The following is a 25,724-nucleotide window of genomic DNA, read 5'->3' on the forward strand; positions in this document are numbered from 1 at the left end:
GCGAGAGAAGAAGAAAAAATGTATTTCTAAAAGTAAGAAACTAAGTAAATGTTTAAATATAAAGACATAACAAAAGTAAAAGTTACAATGCAACCTATTAAGAATTAAATTTACCCTTCTATAATTGAGAAATTCGTTGTCATCTGATTGCAACGTATTGTGTACGTCGAAGGACTGTCGCAAAAACCTGGAACCTTTTCAAATACTTCCGAAGAAGGTTTGTAGGCACAGTCATTTTTATTCGGTTCGTCCGTAAATATGCCTGCCACCGTGCACTTTTTCTTTAAACTGTTTGAATACAAACGGAGTGGGAGGGTCCGGCAGTGGTTTTAGTTCATTAGCGGAACTAAAGTCACGTCATGTGATTCCAGTCAGGACTCGATTAGCAAACGGACTGTTTACCTTCCGCTTCAGACAGATGTGGCAGAATAATATTCTTTCAAAATGTATTCTCACGCTTCAGAGAGTTTAATTAAACAAGCAAGGTAAGGGCAGAATGAAAGGATAGCTTTCTTTCTTTCTACCCGCATTTCGCTTTCCTTTAATCTGTTTAGCTACTGAAACTAAAGCTAGCTAGCATGTTGAACATATCTCCATGTTATTCAAACGCACTTTAAAGATACATTCTTCTCAGGGCTCTTTAAAGCGTTTGCGACTTTAACTTGAGTAGAAAGAAATGTGTTCGCTGTCACATAACTCTGTCAGGGTTTTATTTTTATTTTTTTCAACGAGTGTTTAGCTTCCGTGAGATCTGTCAGGGGTCTTTAAAGAGATCAAAACCAGCCGCACTCTGTCGTTTGCAGAGAGATTCAGGAGTCTGAGCTGCAGAAGTTTTACAGCAGATTAATGAAGATGCTTCAGGGCAAGGAGCTCGGTCACGACACAGTGGACTCCCTGCAGAGGCTGCACCTCATCCTTTCTGCCACCAAGTACACCCGAACGTAAGAACTCCCACCCACGCCTCTCATACTTCATGTCGTGGATGAGCTGATACCAGTTTTCATTCTCACTGCTCTACATTTTAAACTTAATGATTCATCTCCACCTTTGTGTATTCATTTCTTATAACTTAAGCTACTTATCTCTTTCTCTAAACCCACTTTTTTCACTCCCTCCTCCCACTCTTTCCTCATTAGTGTCAGAGATTCAGGGTACGCAAACACCACACTTTTTTTTAATTGTCAATTTCAGTAGCACTTCCTGTGCATGATGTCTGTTTCCTTTTGAAAACTTTGGGATTGTGGTTTAGTCAGGACGCCTAGAAACTGGGGGCGGAGTTGAAATCGGTGATCAGACACCCACATTTCCACACTGCCGTGGTCTCCTCTGCTCTCAGCGCCTATCATCTTATCAGCACCTATGTCAACTGTTTGCTTGCAACAACCTCTAAACTATGTTTCATCCACCGTGACCACCTAAGAGTTAAGAGTTCCACTAATCAGCAGGTCAAACGAATGAATGTGAGGTCTTACATTTTGCTGTTATGTCTGCAAGTTGCTGTTCCTTTGCTCTGTGTTCTCAAAGGCAGTGTTTTCAACAGTTCAGCCTCTCACTTTCCATGTGGTCTTTTTTCACAGTAAAGAGCAGCTTCCCTTTCTTCCCACACTTTTAAAAGTTTTTTAAAGTTGTAATCATGTTTAAAACTATCCCTTAGCTTAATATAATTATTAAAAAGCAAGTCAAGCCAAATGTCATGGGTCTGCATCACTGTGGGATAAATAAGTGCGTTGTCTTATTTCTCTTCTGCTGTCGTCAACCCAAGGCTGCCTTTAGAGCTCCAGAAGAGGTTTGTAGCGCTTCTCTCATCACCTGCGGAGCAGCATCAGGTGCTGAGCGCCGCTGTGCTCAGAGAAACGCTGCCCCTCACTGGTCAGGAGCTGAATTACAACCAGGACAATCTCGGTCAGCTGAACAGTCACGCTGCTGGTCTGCTGCTCTCACAGGTGGGCACAACTGAAATTGTGTGGTTGAGCCTACTTCTTCATTACTGTGAGACATGTATTTATAAGACTCACCACATCATTTTGCAGCTCAGGATATTGGGAAAATAATTAGCCAGTATTGTTGTAATTTTAAATATAGAAGACATTTAGTAACACAGTCCCAGTTTGTGTTGTGTGTCTTACTTGTTGGACTTTTTTAAAGGCATTATCTAATGCAATCCTCTTTCACACTTTTAATCCTGACAGGCTGTAGCCAAGGGTGATCTTTCATCTCTCTGCACTCAACTCCTTCGCAATCTGGAGAATCGACCGTCTGAAGGGCCAACTCACTCGCTCATGCACACCCTGCCAGTCCTCAACAAGGTCCTCACACACAGCCCAGAGTGCCTCAGCGAAGGTAGCGGGACATACAGATACAGATCTGGACTTTTATCAAATGTTGCAAAAAATAATTCCACATCACTTCCTGCATCTGCTATCTGCACCAACTAATTGTTCACCCAGTGTAGAACACACCGTGTTATGATGTTTGTTGGTAATTTCATAAAATTAAAATGTATATAAAGAAATTTTTTGTGTTTTCAAGCCTGTTTAGTCCTTCAAAGTACAGTTAATTTGGAGAAGAGTGATAATGAGGGGTAAAGGGAAACCTCTGGATTCACCTCCATGTGTCTTATCTTATTGCTTTAAGTTGTTTGCACTGGAGAGAGCTGCACTCAGATCTCTCTCCAATTCTGACTGTCTGCAGATCAAATGACCCTTGTAAGCAAAAAGCTTGTTGATTGGCTGCGTTATGCTAGCGTCATGCAGGGAGTCGGGACTTCCTCTGGAGGATTCTTCACGGGGCCCAGATCCCGTCAGGTGAGCAGTTAATTTTCATATTGAGCAAGTATTAGGTAAGTTAGGTAAGTATTATTAGTATTAGCAAGTATAGGATTACATTAAGCTTGTGACTCTTCCAGGAAGGTAATGAACTAGTGAATATATAAGTTAGTAAAGCTAAACTGGATTACTTGTGGATTTTTTCCCTTCTCCCACTGTCAGCCGGTGCCTATAGCAGAGCTGGATGGGTCTGTGTCCGGAGATTTCTTCACTGTCCTATGTGTGGGTCAGGGCTTCACTGAAGACCAGTGGATGAACGTCTACTCCTTTTCCATGCTGCGTCATTGGCTTCTCACCTACCATTCCAGCTGCAGCACAGTAGATGCAGGTATGACAATTTGCTGTAATATGCTAGTGACACTTTTATGTGTTTCTATTTACAAACAGCTCCACAGTTCTGCTCATCTGAGCCATTTTTGCTTCTATTAGTTATAAACTAGCTTAAATGGCAGGTGTTTGAATGGCCGTATAATACTTCTCCAAGAATGACTATTCTATTTTTTGAGGAGCCTTTGCTTCAAGGTAGGAGTTATTAGGGCTGTTATTGCTTCATATGACTAAGTCTCAGATGACCTGCTCTGTGTTTTCATCATCTTCAGCAAACAGGCTACAACTCAGCCTGTCAGTCTCCCACTCCCACTCCTTTTCAAATGGTAAGACATGAGAGGTTGTGAACCTTCCCTGCATGTGCCTGATTCTAAGAATTAAATAAGCTGAACTCCCCCACTGTTCTTTAACTGGAGGCGGTATAGATCAACTCACAACTCTAAACTTTAACTAACAAACAAGTCTCTAATCAGAAATCATAATCTCTGACTTTTAACCTCCTCTTTCCACAGTCATTTGCCTTCCCCTAATTTTTCTTATGAGGTCCTAATCATGATCAAATATGCTCTGACAGCAGCCACTTTTAAGGGTGAGATGCTGAACTGCAAATGCCACACAGCCACACATTGCATGTGTTGTGTAAAGTGTGGGCGGCAAGTTCGATTTCATCTTGAAACTTCTGTGTTTGGATGTTTGTGGTCTTTGACCCTAATTTGACTGTGTTGCTTTCTTATAATAGCATTCTGACAATTATTAGTCATTGTGTCATCAGTGATAATCGTCACTTTCTCAAACGTGTATGGTTACTTACATCTAGCCCTCGGTAGTGAGCTCATGTTAAAGCTAAAGATCTTAATGCGTCCTGTGTGCGCAGAGGGCCAGTTCATCAGTTTGCTGTTAACAAAGTGAATTTGTTCAGTTTTAACGTAGACGCTGTTTTGTTTACATTGTCAGTGTGACTCATCCAGTCCAGTTGGCCTCATACAGAATCCACTGATACAAACAGATGCCGATATGAGTGATTTGGGTAAATCAGTGTCGCCCACAGACTGGCTCGAAGATACAAACAAAATATGAAGCTAGTATTAGTCATGTAGTGATGGTTCGCCTTTCTCCACACGGTCAAAACATGTTTTTGTAAGGATGAATTATAAAACTGTAAAACTGTAATCTGATGGCGTTTTGAATCTTTTACCAAAACTGTAAAGGATTTATGTGAGCTTAATATTCTGATCACTCTGAACTGGCATACATTTTTCGCAATGATTTAATTGTATAATGTGGCATGGAAACAGGTACAGATTACCAAAGAAAGTTCAACAGATCCCTGAGATCTGTTTTACTACCTGGCTATACCATAGTTCTGCTGAGCAGCGTCAGCTTGACAAGTCAGCCAAGATTTTCCAAATCAAGCTAAAAGCTGGTTAATGTAAAAGAGGCGTGACCAAACGCAAACATGGATACGGCTAAACCCATAAATGTCCCACAAGAATACAAATTTGAGGAAAATGAAAAGAAAATCGAGTCATTTGTGGAAGACGGAATCGTCAGGACGCTTCAAGTTTACAAGACTTAGAAGTCAAATAACAACTCGTTACAACCAAAATATGCAGATGAGATGCAGCAGCACAAGAACGTATCGAGTGCCACTCTTGTCACCTAAGAACAGGAAAGTGTGGTTACAATTCACACATGCTCACCAAAATCGGACAAAAGATGATCGGGAAAACATTGCCCGGTTACATCTCAGTTTCTGCAGCAACATTCAGATGGTCAGAATTTGGTGTAAACAGCACAGAAGCATGAATCCGTCCTGCATGTAACAGCGGTTCAGGGTGTTGCTATCAGGGAGCTGATCTGTTATGGCTAAAACAGTGAAAATCCAGTGTCCCCTTTTCTTTCAAACCTGGACTGGAATAATGCTCCCTCTGTTGAGAATTTGTGTCTCTTATTGATGCTTGTCGGGATTTAGACGGTCTCTAAAAGGGAGATCCTGTCACTGCCTGTGCAGCAGGGTCAATAGGTGGTGTTTTGGTAGTCATGTCGATCTGTCCTGGAGCAGGTTGTGCTGTGGGTGCTATGATGGTGAATCCCGGTAAGATGGGAACGCCCTTCATGATATTGAAATCCAAGGGTTAGCTCACAGAGCCTCAAATCCTGCTTCACAGTACTGGTGTCTGAAATATGAGCAAAGAAAAAAAGGTTCCTAAAATGAAAGTGTATATCAAAGTTATTACTAGCTAATGTGGTCTAATAATGCTTCTTTTGATCCCTTGCATGGTACACTTTAAGAATACTGTAACTAAGCTTTGATTAACATCACAAAAATATGAGCACATTTGTGTTGATTTCTTTCATTTCTGTGTGTTCTAAGAGGTGAAATTAGAGACTGCAACAGTAGGTTTCAGTCGAGGCATGAGGCATTTTACTAACCTGTAGTGATTCTACTTAACATCATCAGAAACACAATTTAACTCTGACTCCTGATGTGTTCGGAGCAATCGGATATAGACCTTAATCACGAATCATTATACCGAGAAGGTCACGACCTCTAATTCCCGAGCCGTTACACGTTGTCACAGATGACCGATCGGAGGTGGACGGGTCCGTAGTTTCTATGGTTTCAGCGACGTCCTCCTCCAGCCGACTGCTGCCTCCAAAGGAGCGTCTCAGAGAGAAGGCTTTCCAGTACTGCCAGCGCCTCATCGAACAGAGCGACCGCAGTGAGTGTGTGCGCATTAAATTGCACCGGGTGAGAGAAAAGTGAGACGCGTAGCAGAATTCCTCATGCACGGATCTTTATTTGTTCTCTTTCCATCAGAGGCACACAAGAAGACCGATACAGAACTGCAAAAAGCGGTGAGTCTGCGGATCATTTATTATCACTATGGAAACACATTTCATGGTTCAGTTTGTAAAACTGAGGGGTTTAAATCACTTTTAGATACTTGGCACTTAAACAGCCCGACTTCCTTTAATGCTTAAACTAAGAGCCACAGTGTTGATGTAGATAACTGTAGCTTTTCCTGTTCACTGTGTTGTAGTAAAGAGCGCCTCCTGGTGTTCTGTTTAAGAAATCAGGATTAAAGAAGGAGACCTAGATAGGATGCTTGGCTTAGTCTGGCTCAGTTGCTGATCTACACTGTCCCTTTCTGCCCCTAACCCCCTAATTACATTTTACATTCTTTGCGTTACACTTCCACACAATGGTGTTGTAAGATGCACTGCTGTTTGACTTGTTTTTCTGAGTTGTGTGGATATGTAACACAGTTTGGGAATGACTCACAGTATAATGTAAATAAATAGAAACATGTCAAAACAAAAAAGAGCCAAACTATGTGAATTAGTGACTCAAAGGGAAGGTGGAATGTATCCCTCTGGGGGTTGTTTACAGCTGTTGAGTGCATAAAGTGCTCAGTCATTCTTCATTTGGGGATAAATGTTGCTGAACCAGACATCAAGTCTGGGCGGTGACATCACCCCTTGAGGTCACAGCCCACTCTGACCTGAAAGGGGCTGTGACCAGAGAAAACTCCCCTTCCTGTGTCGTTTAACTGCACCGAGTCCCTCAGATAGCTTCATATAAGAGAAAAGAAGTGCAGTTTCAACAGTGCATCTCTGATTTTTGACACAATGGAGAAATGCAGCTGCAGTAAGTGGAGGAAACCTGTCAGCATGATTAAATTTTAAGGAATAGACGTGTACAGAAAATCTTTTTTTAAACTTCAGACCCACTATAAAAAAAGACATTTCTGTTGTAGATAATAAAAAAGAGGAACTCTTCTGTCATTAAGATGTTTATCTATTACTTTGGTTTTTTAGTGCAGTATGATTGGCCATGACTGAGGTTTTTATCGGTTGGAAAAGCTGTAAAAGCTACGAAAATGTAGTTAGTGTGTAAAAACTAAGCCCTCCTTCACATTTTCTAGTGGGCTGGATTGGATTCCTCAGCAGGCCGATTCTAACCCTAGGGCCTTATGTTTGACACCCCTGCATTAGAGAAACCACTGGTGTTAACCAAAAGAAAGTTCTGCAGTGTTATCAAGATTTATTCTGCTGCCCTTGTGTCCTGTTTCCTGTTTCAGTGTCTGGTGGAGGCCGTGTGCATCCTGGACTGCGTGTGTGTTGAGGACGCCTCGCTGGTCTACAGGACCTTCCCCTGCATAAAGGCTCTCTTTGGTCGCCTCAGCTCAGAGCTGTCGTATGCCAGAGTCCTGCTGCCCATAGCACAGTTCTACCTCAACCACGGTGCGCATACACAGCAACATGTGCTCGCAGCTGCCACAAGTTTAGAACGGAAAACAGGGTCACGTGTGTTCACTGTAAATTGGTTGCTCACACGATGACATCATACATGACCCCTTTTTCTGTGCGTGCAAGGTTGAATATGTTTATTTATATCCGATCAGGCGAGATGGCTGCAGTGGACTGTGAGAACGTGTGGAAGGTGGTGTTTGGTCGGTTTCCTACGGAGCTTTTCAATGACCCATTCCTGGCACACGAGCTTCTACGCTTCCTTCGACTTAACCTGGAAAGCATAGAGCTTCGGGTTCCACAGTACACGCGCTACTTTCCAAATCTGTTGAAGGTGAAAAGCTGAGAAAACATGTGCAACAATTGTTAGATTGTGGATGTGCGTTTTATTCCTTACATGTTCTCTCTTTCTGTGTAGTTTTTAGCATGGGACAGTCCAGCGATGGTGGATGACTTTGTGGATCTGCTGCCCTCTATGGTTACAACTGGAACTGCGGTGGAGCTGCTTCACACCCTGCTTGACCTGCCCTGTCTCTCTGCCACGCTGGTCCTGCAGCACAGGTTCAGGCACATGCAGGAGAAAAACTGCTTCCCACAGGGATTTGGTTACATGCAGTTTTTATCCCTGTCTCACTGGGTCTCATGTGTCACAGGTCCACATGTTTGCCCATCTCTGAGCCAGTCGGTCGCAGCTTCGTGTCACTGGATGCATTTCGAAACCCTTCTTTCAGAGGGCTTTTCCTCTTTGTGCTCCGAACGGAGGCAGGCTCAGGTAGGACAAGTCACAGAACAGAAGGAAATCAAATAAGAATAAAAGGCCAAACTGTTCCTGTAAGAGGCTCAGGTCTGCTCTGACCCAAGGCTCCTCCCTGCTTTCCTGTCTTCTCTTCACTGCACTTACGATAAAGGCAAAAAAGCCCCAAATAATAATAACATTTCTGATCAACACACAGTGTATTTTCTTTTTGTTTCTTCTGTATTTCTGTTTAAATCTAAGCAGCAGGGGGAGGTAGCTTCTTAAATTATGCTCTAGCCAATGAAATCATTGTAATTTTGTATCTCCCTGTTTAGGTGACACAATTGACCGACTGAGCACGCTCCATGAGCTGCTGGTTGAAGCTGCTGACTGGCCAAGAGTCACTCAGTGTGCTCGGACGGTCCCCGTGTTGTTGCACGTTTTCTTCAACACAATTGTTACGGTGAAAAGATTCGACATTCTTTACAAATTCGTTGCGTCTGTACTTGCTGTGTTGCAGTTTACAATATGCACCTTATTAAAAAAAATATGTCGCGCGTCTCTTTCAGATCACTGACGAGAAGCTTTTGGCTCATTTGATTCTGGTGATGCTGGAGAGAAGCAGCCTGCTCCTTAACATCCCTGCGTACATCAAAGAGATACACCGGTACACCGAAACACTAAAGCACTGCTGCCTGCCTCACTCTCATCCTCATCTCCTCACTCACTCGCTCCAACCACTTCTCACTGTTTCTGCAGGGTGTTCAGCTGCCACCTGTTGAGGCTGTGTAAGCTCCACCCCTCTCTGGTCGTGAACCAGTCCCACGAGCTGCTGGAGTTTGCTGGAAGCACAGCCAACGTCTACAGCAAAGAGGAACTCTATACACATGTGGTAAAGAGAGTGCTGACTCTTCTGTGTATCTTGGGTTATGTGCAAAAACCCAGTGCTTCTCACATTTCAGCATTTGCTCAAAACCTGATGCTGAAACAGCACTGAGCTTGTTTGTCTCTCAGGTGTGGGTGCTGGGAGAGTACCTCTCTGTGTCATGTGACTCTCGCTGTTCCGTGAGCCTCATCACTTCCTGTTTTGAAGCACTGGAGGCGGTGCTGTTTGAGATCACTTCGTCTGCCCCTCCAACTGGAACGGTTTGCCCGGCCCCTAAAGTCATCAACACTTTAATGAGCGCTCTCGCTAAGCTGGCGTCACGGTCACATGACCTCATACCTCGGTAACAGACTTTTTTTAAAGATGCAATATTTTCTTTTCTTCATCCAGGACTTTGTAATGTTCTGATATCGTTTGTGTGTGTTTTGTTTTTCTTTTTAGGGTGTCTCTGTTTCTCTCTAAACTAAGGACTGTAACTAGAAGCGGATCGGTTGCCTGGTGCTCTGATGAGGAGGACCTCGTTGCTATAGTAACACGAGGGGAGGAGTTGTGGTCGCTGCTGAAGGCCCCCGGCGTAGCTCAGAGTGTCCTGACACCACCTCCCCATGTCATCGCACCGCAGTGGCACAGAGACACTAATGTGGCATTGCCGCTTCAACTGCGAGCCCTCACAAGCCTCACACACTCACAGTGACACAAACACACACTCATGTACAAAACGCAACATCATCCTGCGCTGACAATGCATTTTTGTAATTGATTTGTTTGATGTTGACGCTGATATGATTTTCATAAAACACACAGATCCCTTTCAGTGTAATATTTTTCTTCTTTATTACAGTGATTTGACAGAAATATCATTTTACAAAATAGATCATCTGATTAAAAAAAAAAAAAGATTAAAAAATTGCTAATTTCCTGAGTAGGTGCTCTGTTTTCAAGAATTAAAACAGAAGTAATGAAAGTACTAGAAGTTAAGAAAATCTTGAAATGTGGAAATAGAAATTTGCATTTACGAGCTACGTTGATTCTGTCGTAGTCAGAGGACTGTAGCAAATTCTACGTTACACATCAGTGTTGATAGAAAAGTGCTCAGAAGTCAAGAGCGCACCATTTAGACAAAACAACTGGCATTAAAAGTCCCCCGAACGGGACACGAAATGCATTAGACCTTGACATTTTCATAATGAGACGGACTTCTTTGTCTTTTAAATCAAATTACAGTTTTAGGAAAATTAAATTTGAACACAAGTCAAAAAAAATAAAACTCAAAACTGAGTCATAGCCACACACGAGTAGCTGGTTCTACTCGCGTCTGTTATCATCAGGTTGATCATTTACAGTCTGGCTACAGTGTGTCACACAGACATATGTGACCTTAAAGTCTGTCTGCAGATTGCTTAATTCGGTCTCAGTCGGCCAAAGATGAGTATGTTTAATTACGAAACCAGGGGTCGTGCATGTACTGTGAAAATGAACAGAAGTCAAATGCAGATCCTCTCAAGGGGTCACATAAGGTGGTAAAAATCTGTAACAGCTTTTACAGCCAAATCAATATTGAAAGCCTGTCAATGGCAGCTTTGTTGGGCGACTTCCTGACTGTCATATTTTACCACCGAGCAAGGATGTAGCACCAACAGCAGAAAGGGATGCCTGCGTAGTGAGTTTTGGCACATTAGTTGTGGTTGGATTACTGAAAGTAGGGAGTTTAACAGCTTAGGAATGCTCAGTAACAGATATGCCTGTAAGGAAAGCTTCATTATTTTGGGAAAGTGCATATATATTCTTGTAAAGACGAGAAGATCGATAAGACTCTTACAGTTTTACTAGTCTGGCATAAAAACAGTGATACTCTGGTTTCTTTATTGATTTTCCAGTAACCTCATGCTTGTAAAATAATGCCCAGAATTGTCGTGACCGACAGTTGAGCAGCTGGTGTGGACAAAAGGAACACTTTAAAATACACAAAATATCTCAGTGGGAAAGAAAACCATGGTCGATATCCACACTGATATGGAACAGGTAATGAGGAACCAAAAGATGACACATCGTTTGAAGGAAATTAAAATGATCAACCTACAGAGGGCTGAATTCAAAGATACCCTGATATCTTTATCTGGACCACGACATCACTGAGCTCCTGGACAATCTGAGGTGCAGCCTGGTGGCGTCGGATGGACTGAAACACGATGTCCCAGAGGTGTTCTGTTGGATTTAGGTGAGCATTGCGGGTAGTCAGTAGTATCAAGTCTTTCATCCTCCAAGAAACTGCCTGCATACTCTTACTACATGAGGCCAGGCATTGTCATGCAGCAGGAGGAGCCCAGTACCCACAGCACCATTGTAGGGTCTGTGGGGTCCAAAGGTTTCATCCCAACACCAAATGGCAGTCATGGTGCCGTTGCCTGTAGAGGATATGGCTCCCCAGACTATGTCTGATCTACCACCAAATCAGTCATGCTGGACAATGTTACTGGCAGTCTAATGTTTTCCTCTGCTGCTTCAGGCCTTTTCATCTCTGTCACTTGGGTGAATCTGTGTGAAAGGCACAGGGTGTCAGTGGTGGACCTGATAATTCTGGTATTCTATAGAAAATATTAATCAGGCTCTATGTTTCCAGGCAGTGAGCACAGGGTCCACTAGAGGACATCGGCCCATCAGGCCACTCTCATGAAGTCTGTTTCAAATTGTTTGGTGGCCTCCAGGGGGTCATTTTGTGGCTCTGGCAGTGCTCATTATGTTCCTCCTTACACAAAGAAGCAGATGCTGATCCAGCTGATAGGTTAAAACATTACCCAGTTCATATCAGCACAGATATCCAGCATGACTGTCTGACACTGACCCTAGCCAAACGCAAAAATAGTGGAAAAAAAGAATCAAAAAAGATGGAGAGGGAAAAATGGCCTCCACCTGTAAAACCATTCCTGTTTTGGTGGGGGTCTCATTGTTGCCTCTCTAGTGCACCTGTTGTTTTTCATCAACACCAAAGCAGCTGAAACTGACTGAAAACACCTTCTGCTAGAGACCAGATCAATACCCCAGCGGTTTAATTGACTTGATGCTATAATCTGATTAAAAAGTGTTTCTTTTTTTATAACAGTGTATTTTGGGAAGTAAATGTCTGTCAGTGCAATAGCATCAGCAACAATGAGTCAAGAAACCTGAGTGGTGTGCAGGGGTTTAAAGCTAAGTGTACTGTGAGTGCTTGTGTAGCAATGGAGTCGTATCTCCTGATTGCTTACATATTTGCCGGTAAGAGCCCATCAAAAGATCCATCCATCTATTCGCTTCCGCTTTTTCCTTTTCAGGGGCGCTGGAGCCTATCCCAGCTGTCATAGGGCAAGAGGCGGGGTACAACCTGGACAGGTCGCCTGTCTGTCGCAGGGCTAACACATAGGGACAGACAACTATTTGCACTCACATTCACTCGCACATTCACACCTAGTGGCAATTTGGATTATCCAATTAACCTAGCCCCACAAACTGCATGTCTTTGGACGGTGGGAGGAAGCCGGAGTACCTCGAGGGAACCCACGCAAACACGGGGAGAACATGCAAACTCCGGCCTGATGGTGGAATTGAACTCAGGACCTTCTTGCTGTGCGGCAACAGTGCTAACCACCGTGACACCGTGCAAAATAGATGATGTCTATTTTTTATAATAGGAATGAAATGCTTTAAATAATTCGGCGGGGTTTACAAGTGATGGGGCAACACCTCCAACACCCACCAGGCAAAAGCAAACCTCCGAGCAGGCTGTGACGCACCAGTGCACACCGCTGTCCAACCTCAACGCTCAACCGCAAGCCGTAACAAAACACTGAGCATTATTTTCAGGTCTGAATTTGCACCCGTTCTCCTTCATTGCACTTGAACCGTGTTTTTCAGGATGCCCGTCACTGAGGATGTTTGAAACATGGTGAAATATAACCTGAAGCTGTTGCTTCTGTTCATGTGATCCCAAACTGATTCCATGATGTCTGTCTGGGACCAGGGCTCTTTGAGGGGTCAGATCGTTGACGTGATCAAATGTCTCTCTGATGGCGCGATGTAGAATCTGTAGATCTGAACATGTCTGTGCACAGTATCGTGGTTACCACAAACATTATAGATTGTTATCAATCTTCTCATCTACCTCTGACAGAAAATAAACACATTTCCCAAAATTAGAAACTTTTCCTGTAACTGACGGAGATAAGCAGGAATGAAGATTTCATAATGCAGGCCTGGCACTCGGATCTCGTCTGAAACACTACAGATAGTCAACATGGCACACAAACCAGTGTCAGTGTTGCTAATTACGTCTAAAAGAGCAGAATTAGACATTATAAATTAGCGTCAATTTGGTGTAGTGAGGCTAGATGTTATATAGTCAGCACACAGTACAAAAATTGGTCCCAGGTGCCACAGCTTCGTAAGTGAAGCTTACCGTAGTCAAAACACTAACGTCCTGACTACATGAAACGCACTTTTGTCATTCAGCCTGTCGGCATGGAAACGCTTAACGTCAGTATGCAGCCGGTCACCTCGACGTCTGCAGCTGTGTCCCCGGTAAATACAGGTACCTCCAGATGGCGTAGTAGTGAATGCCTGCTCCAATGGCCACAAATAGATGCCAGATCGCATGGGCGAATGGCACAAGGCCATCGCTCTTAAAGAAGACCACGCCTACTCCATAGAAGACACCTCCCACGGCCAGTTCACACACACCTGTGCGCTCCACCTGGAACATAGGAAAGTTTGCTGGAAATTAATTTAAAGATGCTTTAACTGTATATTTGTTTGCTAAAGATGTATCCAGTTTTTGGTTGAATTCATCTGAAATAAGAAATACTCTTATTTAAAAGAGGTTTCCCATATTTTTGAGAAATGCCGTTTTATATGCCCACTCCATAAAAGACGGAGTAGCACTTCATCGAACAGCCCAATACTTGGTGTCGTTTTCCAACATTTGCCATGGACTTTTTCACAGGTTAGAGTGTAACTTTATATACCTAAAATTCCTTACCTGTAGGTACAGCATAATAACAAAGCTTTAAAAGAAAGAAGCAACAAATTATACTGAGTGATGAGTAGTTTTTGGTTATTTTAGAAGATCAGACCAACAATGTTTCTTACGTTGACTTATTAAGGGCCCAGGCTGTATCACGGACTATCCTAACCACTTATCCTTACATTGTAATAACACGTGATTTTGAGGTGCATGTTGGAATTTGTGCGACCTACCGCTTTGTGCCTGAGTTGCTATCGTTTCCTGTCGCTTCCGTTTTGTTATAATACCACTAACAGCTGATTGTGGAATATTTAGTAGTGAGAAAATTTCATGACTGGGCTGGACTATCACAGTACCATGCTGGAATTCACTGATTTCCTGACATCTTTAGAAGCAGTCTGCATGCCTAGATGCCAGGTTTTATACACCTGTGACCATGAAAGTGATTAGAAAACCTAAATTCAGTGATTTGCATGGGTGAGTGAATACCTTTGGGAGTATACTGTATATCAAGTCATGCCCTGCCTGGCCTAAATGATTTCTGTTTCTTCTGTCCTTCATGTGTTTTTATGCACTGAAATCTGGAGCATGAATTTTCAAATAGACATTAGAAAATTGCACCATAACTATGAAGTGCTACGAAAAATAAGGGCCTGGAGCTCCATGTGGGTAAAAAGAAACCCAAAGGAATCAAATTCAGGTTCTGAGCACATTGTTTAAGGCCTTTTTATAAAATATGACTATAAGATTTATGCCAGCTTTTCCCTTTAATAAAAGAGATGTTAAGAAATACAATTTCTCAGACGTGAAACTAAAACACAGCATGATTTATGGAGCCAAAGAATGAGCTACGTTACTACCTTTATCTTCAGGGGGACATGAAAAAAAATCACTCCATAACGGCTCGGGCTGTAAGTGAACGTGGCAGCTACTTCAGTAGGTGTTGACTGTCTTACCCAAGAGAAAGTGACAATTTCAGGCTTCTATAAGTTGAATTCAAGAGCGTAATCAAATGGAATCAGTGATTCAGTGCAACAGGGGAAGTCAATGTAAGACTTATGCATTGGAAAATAGTCAGCAGTTCTATTACCAGCAATTAGACGCATCTGTGGGTTATGGGGCACTCAAACAAAAGCCGCGGTTTGGTTCTTTAAATAGTAACGGTAGTGGAAGGAAGTCTGAAGGGGGGAAGGGGAGTGGCAGACGCTGAGAAAGACTCATCTATGTGATGTAGACTTACCATAGAGAGAATGACCAAAGCAGGAACAGCCCCCATGGCCACGTATCCCAGCAACTCGATCAGCTTGTACCTGCAGGTAGAAAACTGGACCGTGAAGTCATAATAAAAATAACAATACCTCCATTTTCCTGCCTAATTATTTGTGCTCCAAACAGTAGTCTTGTGTTTTCTGTCAACACTTGAATGGAGGCGTTTGGCTTCAGGTTAACTGTGTCAAATTAGTGCACACAGTACAAATGGAGGCTGTGTTACCTCTCATGGAAAAAGCAGACATACGCCGATCCTATGCACGCCATGACCCAGATGAGCCAGCGCATGTGGCACGTCCAGGGTCCCAGCTCCCTCAGCATCAACCTGAGGAAACACGACATCGCACCTACACAGTTACAGTGTGTTCGCTCTGGTCTTTATTTTATTTATTTTTTTGCTGTAGTCACATGACCCACCATGGAGAGTAGGAGGCTGCGATGAAGAAGTAGATGGCCATTCTGTCACACATGTGGAAGCGCTGCTCCACCTTCCTACACGGAGAGAGGACGAGGCATGAGCTCATTTGTGAAGATTCAGTTAGAGTAACATAATAAGTCTAAAATTTAAAGGATCCAGGCTGTATGAAGATTTTTATTGTCTTCCTCCCCGCACCCCCAACCAGTCGGGGTAGATGGCTGCCCCTTCCTGAGCCTGATTCTCCTGGAGGTTTCTTCCTGATAAAAGGAAGTTTTTCCTTTCCACTGTCACCAACTGCTTATTCATAGGGGGTCATATGATTGTCCACCAAAATGTGGAAAGTGTTGTTTGTTTTTTGGACAGCGATATGGCTGAAAGACCAGAGGAGGACTCTGAAAATGTTGTATAAAGGGTAGGAACACATTTAAATAGTCAAAATGAGTCCTACAAATCATGCACCTTTTCTTAATACGGATCCACGTTTCTGGGGCTGTATAACGAAATGAACTGAATCACCTACACATTACAATTACAGCACTACAACGTTAACCCAAACAGCTCTTGATGCTTTTTGTGTTAATGCTCATGTTTGGAGCACTGCAGTTATTGATGATTTTTACGTGCTGTGGGCCTCAGGACTCGCCGACCACGCTCTGTAACTTTACCTGGTGTGACACTTTGTGGCTGCCTTGCAGTGGTTCCACTTTGCAATAATATAACTTGCAGTAGATTGTGGAGGGAATTTCACAAACTGACTTTTTGCAATGGTGGCATCCTGTTACAGTTAGTGTAAAGTTGGTGAGCTATTTACAATGCATGGTTAGATGCTTGATTTTATACACCTGCAGCAATGGGACAAAAAAAACATCTGCTGTTCTTCATACAAGAATAGTCACCCAGTGACGTGGCCTGCTAAGATCAACCCTCGTGCAGGCTTGATCTTACAGGGTTAAACCAAAACTATGAGCACATTTTATAAGCATAATCCATGTAATGATTTTAGATCTCCTGGAAATGTATTTTTATATAGCAGCATTAAAATACCAGTTCTTGTTGAAATACATAACAAATTGACCTGTGAACTGTTCAAGGATCAAAAAGGTGACTAACTCAAGAAATGATGCCGTGTTGTGTCCACAAATAACAGACACCTTAGCAAGGAACCAATTTTAAATTGGCACTTTGTTGTGAGTAAAAACATGTCAACACATGTTCCCATTTCTTTTGAAAACTTGCCATATCAGCATGGTGTGCAGTGTGTCCTTAAAACGCTTAAGTAAACTGTGCAAGTGGAGGACAAAAGAAGAAGTGGCAGGCCTAAATACTATCTACAGCAGACGAACTCTATCTTAAAGTCATGACCTCAAGAAGTCGGAGATAATCCTGCAAAGACCTGACACAGGACCTGAGAGATGCATCCTATTTACTGTTCACTGAAGCCTCATCAGAAATGGTCTCAGTGGAAGGGTGGCTGTCAAGAAGCTATTATTAAGGAGGGGGAATGGGGAGAAAAGGTTGCGGTACGGCAAATTGCAGAAGAACTGAAAATCAGTGACAACAGGTCCGATGAAGTGATTAATCCCAATTTGAACGTTTTTCTGGTTCAGATTCATTTTAATATGTATGGAAAGGACAGGAGAGAGGTACAACAGAGAGTGTCTACAGCCATCTGTAAAACACAGCAGAGGCTCTGTTATGGATTAGGACTGTGTTATTGTCCAATTCTTTGAATTACAAACACAGGAAAGAACCATCATGCAATACCATCTGAAAAGCATCTGACTGGCAACAACTTAATTTGTTTGGCATCATCCTGACAGAGAACAGAACAAGAGGCAGCTAACATCCAAAGAAGAGCTTTAAATGTCTTTCACGAAGCCTGGAGAACTATTCCTAAAGACTATTTAAAGAAATGTTGAGAAAGCTGCCTGAAAGAGATCAGACTCTGTTAAAGAATAAAGGTGGTCATGCTCAATATTGACTTTCAAGCTTGTTAGAATTAAACAAAACCCAATTTTGGCTCATAAACTGCTTTTCCAAGTATCTTTGTGCATGTTTCAATAAATCATGGCCCCTTGTTCCCATTTTCCTAGCAAAATATAAAGAAGCGAGACTACGGATGATCTGATATCCTCGTGTTGGTGTTGTTCCCAGACCATCATGAAAATGTTGTTCCAGGTTCAACATTGCAAGTGACCAATCACATTGTTGTGACGTTATTCTTTTGCGCGCCAAGCCATTCGTGCATTTATGAAATTCCAATGTTGCAAGGACAATATCAATTCTGCTTACCGTTTATTAAAGGGTTACGGTTACGGTTAGGGTTAAGGTCAGGGTCCGTTGATCGGCGGACAGAGGCGGTTTCACGCAGCTTAAGTACAGTTTTTTGTTTTACGCCGGTTTTTCCCGAAGTCGCAAACGTATGACGTCACAACATTCTGATTGGTCACTTGCAATGTTGATCCTGGAACAACATTTAGTATGATGATCTGGGAACGACACCAACACGAGGATATCAGATCGTGCGCGAGACTACTGCCCCTGGAAGTAGATAAAAAGTGCATAAGCAACGCTTCAGTTGCCATCTTTTCCATCAATAACCTTTTTAACAATCTTTTTTTTTCTCCAAAGACTTTCCTTTGTGGGACTTTTTGGTTGTTGTTGTTTTGGAAAAGCTGTTAGCCAAAATAAAATTTGCTTGTCATACCTCAGTATCACAAATATCTTCCGTTTTGGACGCTTTGACTACAAAAAACTCACCAAAAACACATTTTTGTGAGCCAAAGTGACATGAAATTTCTTGATTATTGTTTCTCGTCTGGTTTTTGTAAAACCTTTGGGTTGCAACAAACAAAGTGTTCATCTGACTGTGTCGTAAACCTACCGGAGCAGCTCATAAGTACACGATGGCACATCTGCCAAATCCCTATCAGCACTTCCTCCCCCCCAACACACACACAAACACACACCTGAGGTGGCTGATTTTCCAGGCAGCAGTATGGAAAAGAGTTGAGGTGATGAATAAGCCGGTGAGGCCGCTCCCATAGAGCCAGGCAGCGACACGATGCCATCGGTCCACGGAGAGAAAGTAGAGGACGGACCCACCGACCATACTGGGAAGAATCCACAACTGGAAAAGATTCAAATATCCAATAATCATGTCAGACTTTAATATGTGCAGTTCATTCACACTCATGTCATTGTTCATAATGCTAATCAAGTTCCAAACAGGTAAATAAATAAATAAATGTACCCAGAACTCCATCCCCTTACACAATTAACTTTCTTTACCGCCGTCATGAAAAATTGCATTTTTTACTCTTCCTAAAAATGAAACTTTTCACATTTCTCTTCCTCTGAGCCCAGGAGAAATCACTTTTTGATAGCACTCTTGAGCTCTAGTAAAGTTTCGCTTAGCAGAAAGTCTGGCTCTGTCCAAAACAACGCTGATCAACACCTTTGAAAAATAACACATTGTGCTTTCATGGGGGTAATGTGTGGGATTATTTATTTGCCAGACTTAATAACTCTGTGGTTATTATGCCAGCGTATAACTCCCCCATAAATCCACGAGGAGTTTATTACCTTTGAGCAGAGCCAATAAAATTTCCGCTTTATTTCCACTCATTGTGGCGTCGTGTTTTCTCATCAAACTCCCAGCAAGAAAAGCACGTAAGTATATTTCCCAAAAAGGTCATAAACTATATTTACGGATTTTGTATTTGATGTTATTCTGTGAACAACCAGGGGACAAAAGTGGGATATAAAGAAAATATTAACCACGATTTCACTAAAAGTCCACTTGGATCCTTTATAAGTGTTAATGACTGATGAAAACTGAACTTTTTTTGGTAAATGAAGTAGGACATTTCGTTTGCATGTTTACGAGATACACCGACTCACATGCTAATGGGCTTTGTGGCAGGAGAGGGGATGATCAAAACATACATCATGAACATAAATGGCTATAGAACATCCTGTTTAAAGCTTTACGGCCATTAGAGCTGTAGTGTCTCCTCTCGCTGCTTGTATCATTCACTCTCACTGAGAAGATGCATATGGAGGACACAAGCTGCCAAAATCATATATAAATATATCAGACTATGTCATATATAAATGACTATGACTCATTTTTGACTTTAACAGTCTCTCACATCATCCTGAATCGTCTTTTCTTTTTCAGACTGTGTAGACTGTGTTTGGCATCACTGTCCTGTCACATGTCCCAGTTTTGGCCAAGTTTTAGCCGTCAGACAGATTGCCTCACATTTGAGTCCACAATAATTTAGTATTCAGAGGACGTCATGGTCGACTCAGTGACTGCAAGGTGCCCAGGTCCTGCAGCTGCATTATGGCCTCACATCTCCACTTTGTTTCAGAAGCAATCTGGTTCATTCAGATGCAGCTTCTGAGGTAACCATTCAAAACAAGCCATACTTGTTGAGTCTTTTCTTCTAATTGTGCTGTCATAACATGCTAACTGAGGCCTGTGGAATCCCAGATGTGGGTTTTGGGGTATTTTACAGTTTCTCTGAGCAGAGCGCGGTCTGACCTTGGCACGAGTTTGCTGGCACGTCCACTCCTGGTAAGACTGTGGCATTGTGTTAACATGCTTGCGAACTCCTGACGAGTTCTGCTTTTATAGAGGTGGGAACCCCACTGAGCAGTTGGCTGCTACTGACCTTCTTAATTCCTATGGAAGCAGTAACGATGTATATCATACTATAGTGATCGTAGCGTACGGATCTATATTTGTATGTTCCCTATCTCCTCCTAGACAGGTGGACCAATGTTGATGAAACTTTGCATAAACATTCCCTCTGGGACTGAGTGGGAACATCTATATGGTGTATACAAATATTTTATACAAATACTACATATATTTGCACATTTGACATTTCAACTGAGCACCAAATGGTGACATTACATCTATATTCACTGTGTACACGTTTGAACGTATTTTAACTGTCATGAATTAGCATTGATTAAAAACTATTGTAGTTTTACATAATTATCAGTTTTAATTAGCTATTTTATTATTTATACATTGAGGAATATTTTGTAAATGAAACAGAAAAGTAAAGTATGGGAGGTGAAAGTCACTATTTTACACTTCATGTCTATTTAATTTTTGATTTTGGCAGTCGTAGTCTTCCATAGCGACACACTGGGATTATGGCAGATTACAGGAAACTACAGGCTGACTCAGAGATTACAGCCCAATGCTTCCATCACACATCACCGTGCCTCATTCTTCACAATCCTCCTCATCGTTTTTTTAGAGGATCCTCTGAGCTAACACAGCAGCGACACGTGTATTTCTAAGTGTACATGTATTGTGTGTTGTTTGTTTGCTCTACATACGTATTTGTTTAGACTTACCCCATGTGTGGCACAGTTTGCAACGTGTTCATATTCAGTGGGCTGGTATCTCTTGCTGGCTGGCACCCTGCAGTTCATGAACCTGAGAGAGGGCCGAGAGGGGGAAGACGGAGAGGCGAAAGTATGTGTTTAGATAATGAAAGGAGATCTGGAGGCCTTACTTCTTGTTCGTGTGTGTGTGTGTGTGTGTGTGTGTGTGTGTGTGTGTGTGTGTGTGTGTGTGTGTGTGTGTGTGTGTGTGTGTGTGTGTGTGTTTGTGAGATGGTCATTGTGAAAGGATTTGCAGCTCTCTAATCCTCATCACGCTGTCTGCATTTTAGAGTGCTTCATTGTTACCACCACAAAGGGACACCACTGGCCATTAACTATTAACCGCATTGCATTATTCGCCATGAGAAAGTTGCTACATGTGTGTGTGCGGGTGTGTGTATATGCGTAGGTGTGTGTGTGTGTGTGTTGTATTTACGTAATCAGCAGTAAACCTCTCAATCCCAGCTTAAAGGGAAAAAACACATCTGGAGATGTTACGAAATCACATTTTTTTACATCAGGATGAACACACGCACACACGGAGACGCACACACTGGTTTAAAAGAAGCTTCTCATGCACGGCCACAGGTGTGTCGCTGTTGGTCAGCTGTGTTATTTGATTACACATTTAGGCCGTGCACTCACCATCACGTGCCTCGTCTTTGCGTTGTTATAAAAGATGAATGGAAAGAGTAAGTCGGGAGGAAGTAAAGCAGAAGAAGGAGAGCAGATAAGGGAAGGTGACGTGGCTGCTTAAGCTTATGCACTACGACTTCACACACTAGTCACCTAAATGTCTGCCAAATACGAGGCTACGTGAACTCTGACCAAACATCAGAGGGAAAAACACACTTTCTGAATCCAAACCTCTGACGCTTCACAGATATGTGATAAAGGAACCCTTTGAAAGTCACGTGACTATGAAAAAGAAAGTATCTTTGGCAAAATTTAGCTCGTGGGAGAAAGGAAACCACTGTGACTTCCTTTCAAATTCAAAAAATATCTGATTTTAAAATGCACAAACTGCGTGCTCATTTTTATTGACCAATGCCAAGATGACAGCAGGGGTTTTTTTGTTTTGTATTTTTGGTGCAAAATGTGAACGCCGCAGCTTTGTTCAGAGGTAAATAAAGCAGTAAAACTTCACTATTTGGGGAATAGAGGGCAGAGGATACTTTTATCACAATATTTATAACTCATGTTGTGATTTTATTGTGATTTTTAACATTTTGCGATATGCTGAGTATTGTAACAGCATGCATTGGTATTTATCACCTTTAATTAACTTCAAATTACATCCTCAAAATGTAACTTTGTCAGTGGCTGGAAGCCAGCTGAGTCAAGTCTGCTTGAGTTGTGCTCATTAACTGATGGCAACACGTTGGCAATCAGCCTCGCTATGACCTGCTCATCCTCTCATTTTTTTCTTCTTTGTAGATTTTGAGTTAATATTTGCTGTTTCCTTCACATTCCCCTTCAGGTGATATCTGTCCTCATGCCCTCAAAGCTGTAAAAGAACCTGATGCTTGTTCCAGGACTAACTTCTCCAGCTTTTCCCTCTATTTCATTATTCCTGCCTGATCGCTTTTTCCCAGACAGAAAGCATTTCCTCAATTTGTGCCCACATGCGGGGAACGAGCTCCCTCTGGTTTTGGAGCGTGGACTTCTTAACCCCTTTTCACCTCTTTGCACTTAAAAACGGCTTCCCCGTCATCTACGTTCACACCAAGGCAACGTGCTAAAACTACACTTTGCCAGTTCGCCCTGACATCAGGTCAATGTGAGCTGACTTGTGTTCGCACGCAGGAAGACTTCGGGTTTCCCTCCCTGTCAAACTAATCTACAGAGCACGAGTCTGCTGACACAGAAGCTAAGCCAGCAGCTGATAGCAGAATTTAATAACAGATCAGCGTCTGTGCCTTTATAGTTTTTACCAAAATACGAGAGCGAGGACCCAGCTGACCCTGAAGGATCAAAAAGCATGAACAGATACATTTCTAGGTTTCCATAACTGTTTGAGATTAGACTAACAGACTAATTAGACTAAAATTAAAACATAAATATGCATAAATATGAATGTATTCCCTCATAACAGGGAAGTTGGTGCTTTTTCGGGGGGTTGTTGTTGGTCTGGCTGGTGGAAAATGTCATCAGGGCTCTATCATTTACAAACAACCTCCATTTGTCTCCCACACACACCAGGACTCATCCCTTCCATTTTCTTGTGCTTTTATTAAATGTTTTCCTACTGCAAAATTAAAAAAAACAATTCTGGACACATTAAACTTGTAATAAACGTGTAATAAAAAGCGAAAACAGCATTTAGCAAGATAACATTAGATCGCTCTGTGACTGCCTTTCCTCGTTTCTTTGTCCGGTGTCCCTTTAGGCTCTGCCAAGCAACAGAACAAGGGAGCAGTATTTTTCTGAGCACTGTTGCTGTACTGTGGCTCAGTGTGGTACTCTGATGCGTTCTATCAGTTATGACAGGAGGGCTTTGTGTGTGTGTGTGAGTAATGAAGTGAAATAGAGGGATGGAAATTCAAAGGCTGATCAGACAGGGCATTATTGTATCAGCATCCCTTTCTTCTATTGAGAGTCTCCCTCTCCGTGCGCTCACCTCTTCCCCTCCGGCAGATGTGTCACGGCACACTTACGTGCGTGCATGTGGCACCCCTGTTTTCATCTCACTGAGCATTACAGCACATTCCATACATTAATAAGATCAGTTGCATATAAGAGGATCAGAACCTTTGGATCTGCTGGTGGTGAGTGCACACCAGAGGAATCTGTGTGTGTGTGTGTGTGTGTGTGTGTGTGTGTGTGTGTGTGTGTGTGTGTGTGTGTGTGTGTGTGTTTTATCAAGCCCAGTGGGGACTTTAACCTGACTGTACCAACACAAGCTAGTTTAGTTAGATCACGCTGTTTTTTTTTTTTTTCAAGGCCAAGACTTGGATTTAGGGTAAAGGCCAGAATTATGGGAATGCTGGCATTCAACTGTGATGGTTAGGGTAAGGAGCTAAGGAATGCAGTAAAATGAATAAACCCCCACAGGTTGTGTGTGCGTGTGTGTATCCAATATTTGTGACTTCAAGGCTATTCCTTTTACAGCAAAGATCAAGTTAATCTCCTCTGGGACTCTGGTTCTCATGATTACCGACGTCCCCAGATCACTTTCTCTCTCTCTCTCTCTCTCTCTCACACACACACACACACACACACACACACACACACACACAGACCGGTTCTGTCTAAAGTTAACTGACACTGAACTATTTTCAACTTCCCAAGGAAAGCCCGATGGATTGCACAGATACCACAAAGCGACTTATACATCAAAGGGATCGATCACCGCAGTAAGATTAAAAAAAAATCTTCTTATATTTTTAATAAAGATAACTACTCTGCACACTCCCCCCCCCTCCCTCTCTCTGGCTTTCTCACACAAACTAATCTATAACATATCCCTCTGATCGCGCACGTGCCGGCGCGTCAGTACGCATGGATGCACAGGATCTGTCACAAACGAAAACAAAAACATGCTGTTAGATAACAACGCTCAAACTTTCTTTCTTCACTTTCTTCTTTTCCTGGGAATTCAACTTACTTGCCAAATTTTGTTTTCTTGAAGTCCATCTCGTGCGTAGGCTATGGGGGCCAGCGCGTCTGCGCGCCTGCGTTCTCTTGTTTTTTTTATCGCAAACAGTAAAACCAGCCAGCGCAGTCTTCTCCTACGGATTCCCCATTCCGGATGTCCCACCACCGCGCGTCCAGAGATAAAAACATAAGTCCAGGAGAGCCTGCGACTCGCAGAGCGGGTCACCAGGACAACCAGCCCGCGCTTGCTCCGGGGTTTAAACGACTGGGCACGAAAGCGACGATCGGCGCGCAGCAAGAGGAGTTGGCGGTGAGGGGACCTTGCCGAGCTTCGTTCCGACTCTCTCAGATGTGGTCGCAGGATGTTCCGCGGGACTGGGCTCGTAACCCCTCCCCTGCCCTCTTCTCCCCTCCCCTTTCGCTCTCCTGGCTGCTGCTAACTTCACCAGCGAAAGGCAAACCCCTCACCACAAAGCACCGACACCCTCTGCTGTGACTTGCAAGTGTGACATGTGAACAGGTCGCTTCTGAAACACAAACCCGGACTGAAACAAGACAGGAAGGGAGGCACAAAGGTGATAACAAAACCTGACCAAATGAGTCAACTGAACTCAAGAGACTGGAGCGAGCGCTGTTGTAACGAAAATGATACCAAACACATCCTGGACAGACATTCACCTCTGTTACCTAGTTTGTTTGTTATTTATCTCCTTTACTGTTTCCATTGTACGCTGCTCTAATTTCTTTCCACTGTGCTTTAAAGTAGCTGTTTGGGGGTTTGCATGACTTCTTAATAACTTCATATACTTCAAGAGATTCATATAATAAAACTGTGGCCAGCTGAGATAACACAGCTTGTAGTGTTAAAGTATTCAATGGGATTCTCTCAACATTCTTCTCAGGAAAGTAGTTTTACATCACTCTGTTGTGCTATTGTGTTGTTCCAGGGAATCCCCTTCCTCTGACGTTTCATTTAAATAAAGTCCAGGAACAGGGAAGGACAGATA

The 25,724-nt window shown here is 42.7% G+C and overlaps 2 protein-coding genes across 4 annotated transcripts; one reads left to right on the forward strand and one right to left on the reverse strand.

Annotated features, from left to right (window-relative positions):
- Positions 1 to 349: 349 nt before the first annotated feature.
- On the forward strand, positions 350 to 9,848 carry ap5z1 (adaptor related protein complex 5 subunit zeta 1). Of its 2 annotated transcripts, XM_084926534.1 has the most exons (18): positions 350 to 485; positions 804 to 941; positions 1,763 to 1,943; positions 2,190 to 2,340; positions 2,692 to 2,804; positions 2,988 to 3,153; positions 3,425 to 3,478; positions 5,735 to 5,875; positions 5,974 to 6,011; positions 7,238 to 7,400; positions 7,562 to 7,740; positions 7,825 to 7,967; positions 8,060 to 8,178; positions 8,478 to 8,605; positions 8,712 to 8,809; positions 8,902 to 9,034; positions 9,157 to 9,371; positions 9,470 to 9,848. In XM_084926534.1, exons 1-18 carry the CDS (start codon positions 445 to 447, stop codon positions 9,720 to 9,722), a joined length of 2,454 nt encoding a protein of 817 aa, XP_084782660.1. In that variant the 5' UTR covers positions 350 to 444; the 3' UTR covers positions 9,723 to 9,848. The 2 variants fall into 2 exon arrangements, with proteins under 2 accessions (XP_084782660.1, XP_084782661.1); XM_084926535.1 differs by lacking the exon at positions 3,425 to 3,478 and having other exon boundaries at positions 351 to 485.
- Positions 9,849 to 9,931: 83 nt separating this feature from the next.
- Positions 9,932 to 25,117, reverse strand: mmd2a (monocyte to macrophage differentiation-associated 2a). Of its 2 annotated transcripts, XM_084926537.1 has the most exons (8): positions 24,728 to 25,117; positions 21,091 to 21,172; positions 18,678 to 18,838; positions 15,708 to 15,782; positions 15,514 to 15,615; positions 15,262 to 15,331; positions 13,555 to 13,751; positions 9,932 to 11,563 (listed from the first exon to the last, which is right to left on the reverse strand). In XM_084926537.1, the coding sequence occupies exons 1-8, from the start codon at positions 24,754 to 24,756 to the stop codon at positions 11,458 to 11,460; spliced, it is 822 nt and encodes a 273-aa protein (XP_084782663.1). In that variant the 5' UTR covers positions 24,757 to 25,117; the 3' UTR covers positions 9,932 to 11,457. The 2 variants fall into 2 exon arrangements, with proteins under 2 accessions (XP_084782663.1, XP_084782662.1); XM_084926536.1 differs by having other exon boundaries at positions 11,540 to 13,751; positions 24,728 to 25,113.
- Positions 25,118 to 25,724: the final 607 nt, after the last annotated feature.

This window comes from Perissodus microlepis, chromosome 4 (genome assembly GCF_051167445.1).
Source record: "Perissodus microlepis isolate ML-2025 ecotype Zambia chromosome 4, ASM5116744v1, whole genome shotgun sequence".
NCBI lineage: Eukaryota > Metazoa > Chordata > Actinopteri > Cichliformes > Cichlidae > Perissodus > Perissodus microlepis.

Excerpts from the sequence above, each read along its gene's own strand:
- mmd2a (XM_084926537.1), bottom strand. The coding sequence starts at position 24,756 with ATGGACTTCAAGAAAACAAAATTTGGCAA. Across the intron at positions 15,616-15,707 it reads GCAGCCTCCTACTCTCCATG|GTTGATGCTGAGGGAGCTGG; the intron begins GTGGGTCATGTG and ends GTGTTTCCTCAG. Across the intron at positions 15,332-15,513 it reads GTCTGCTTTTTCCATGAGAG|GTACAAGCTGATCGAGTTGC; the intron begins GTAACACAGCCT and ends TTCTACCTGCAG.
- ap5z1 (XM_084926534.1), top strand. The coding sequence starts at position 445 with ATGTATTCTCACGCTTCAGAGAGTTTAATTAAACAAGCAAG. Across the intron at positions 1,944-2,189 it reads CTGGTCTGCTGCTCTCACAG|GCTGTAGCCAAGGGTGATCT; the intron begins GTGGGCACAACT and ends TAATCCTGACAG. Across the intron at positions 5,876-5,973 it reads CATCGAACAGAGCGACCGCA|AGGCACACAAGAAGACCGAT; the intron begins GTGAGTGTGTGC and ends TCTTTCCATCAG.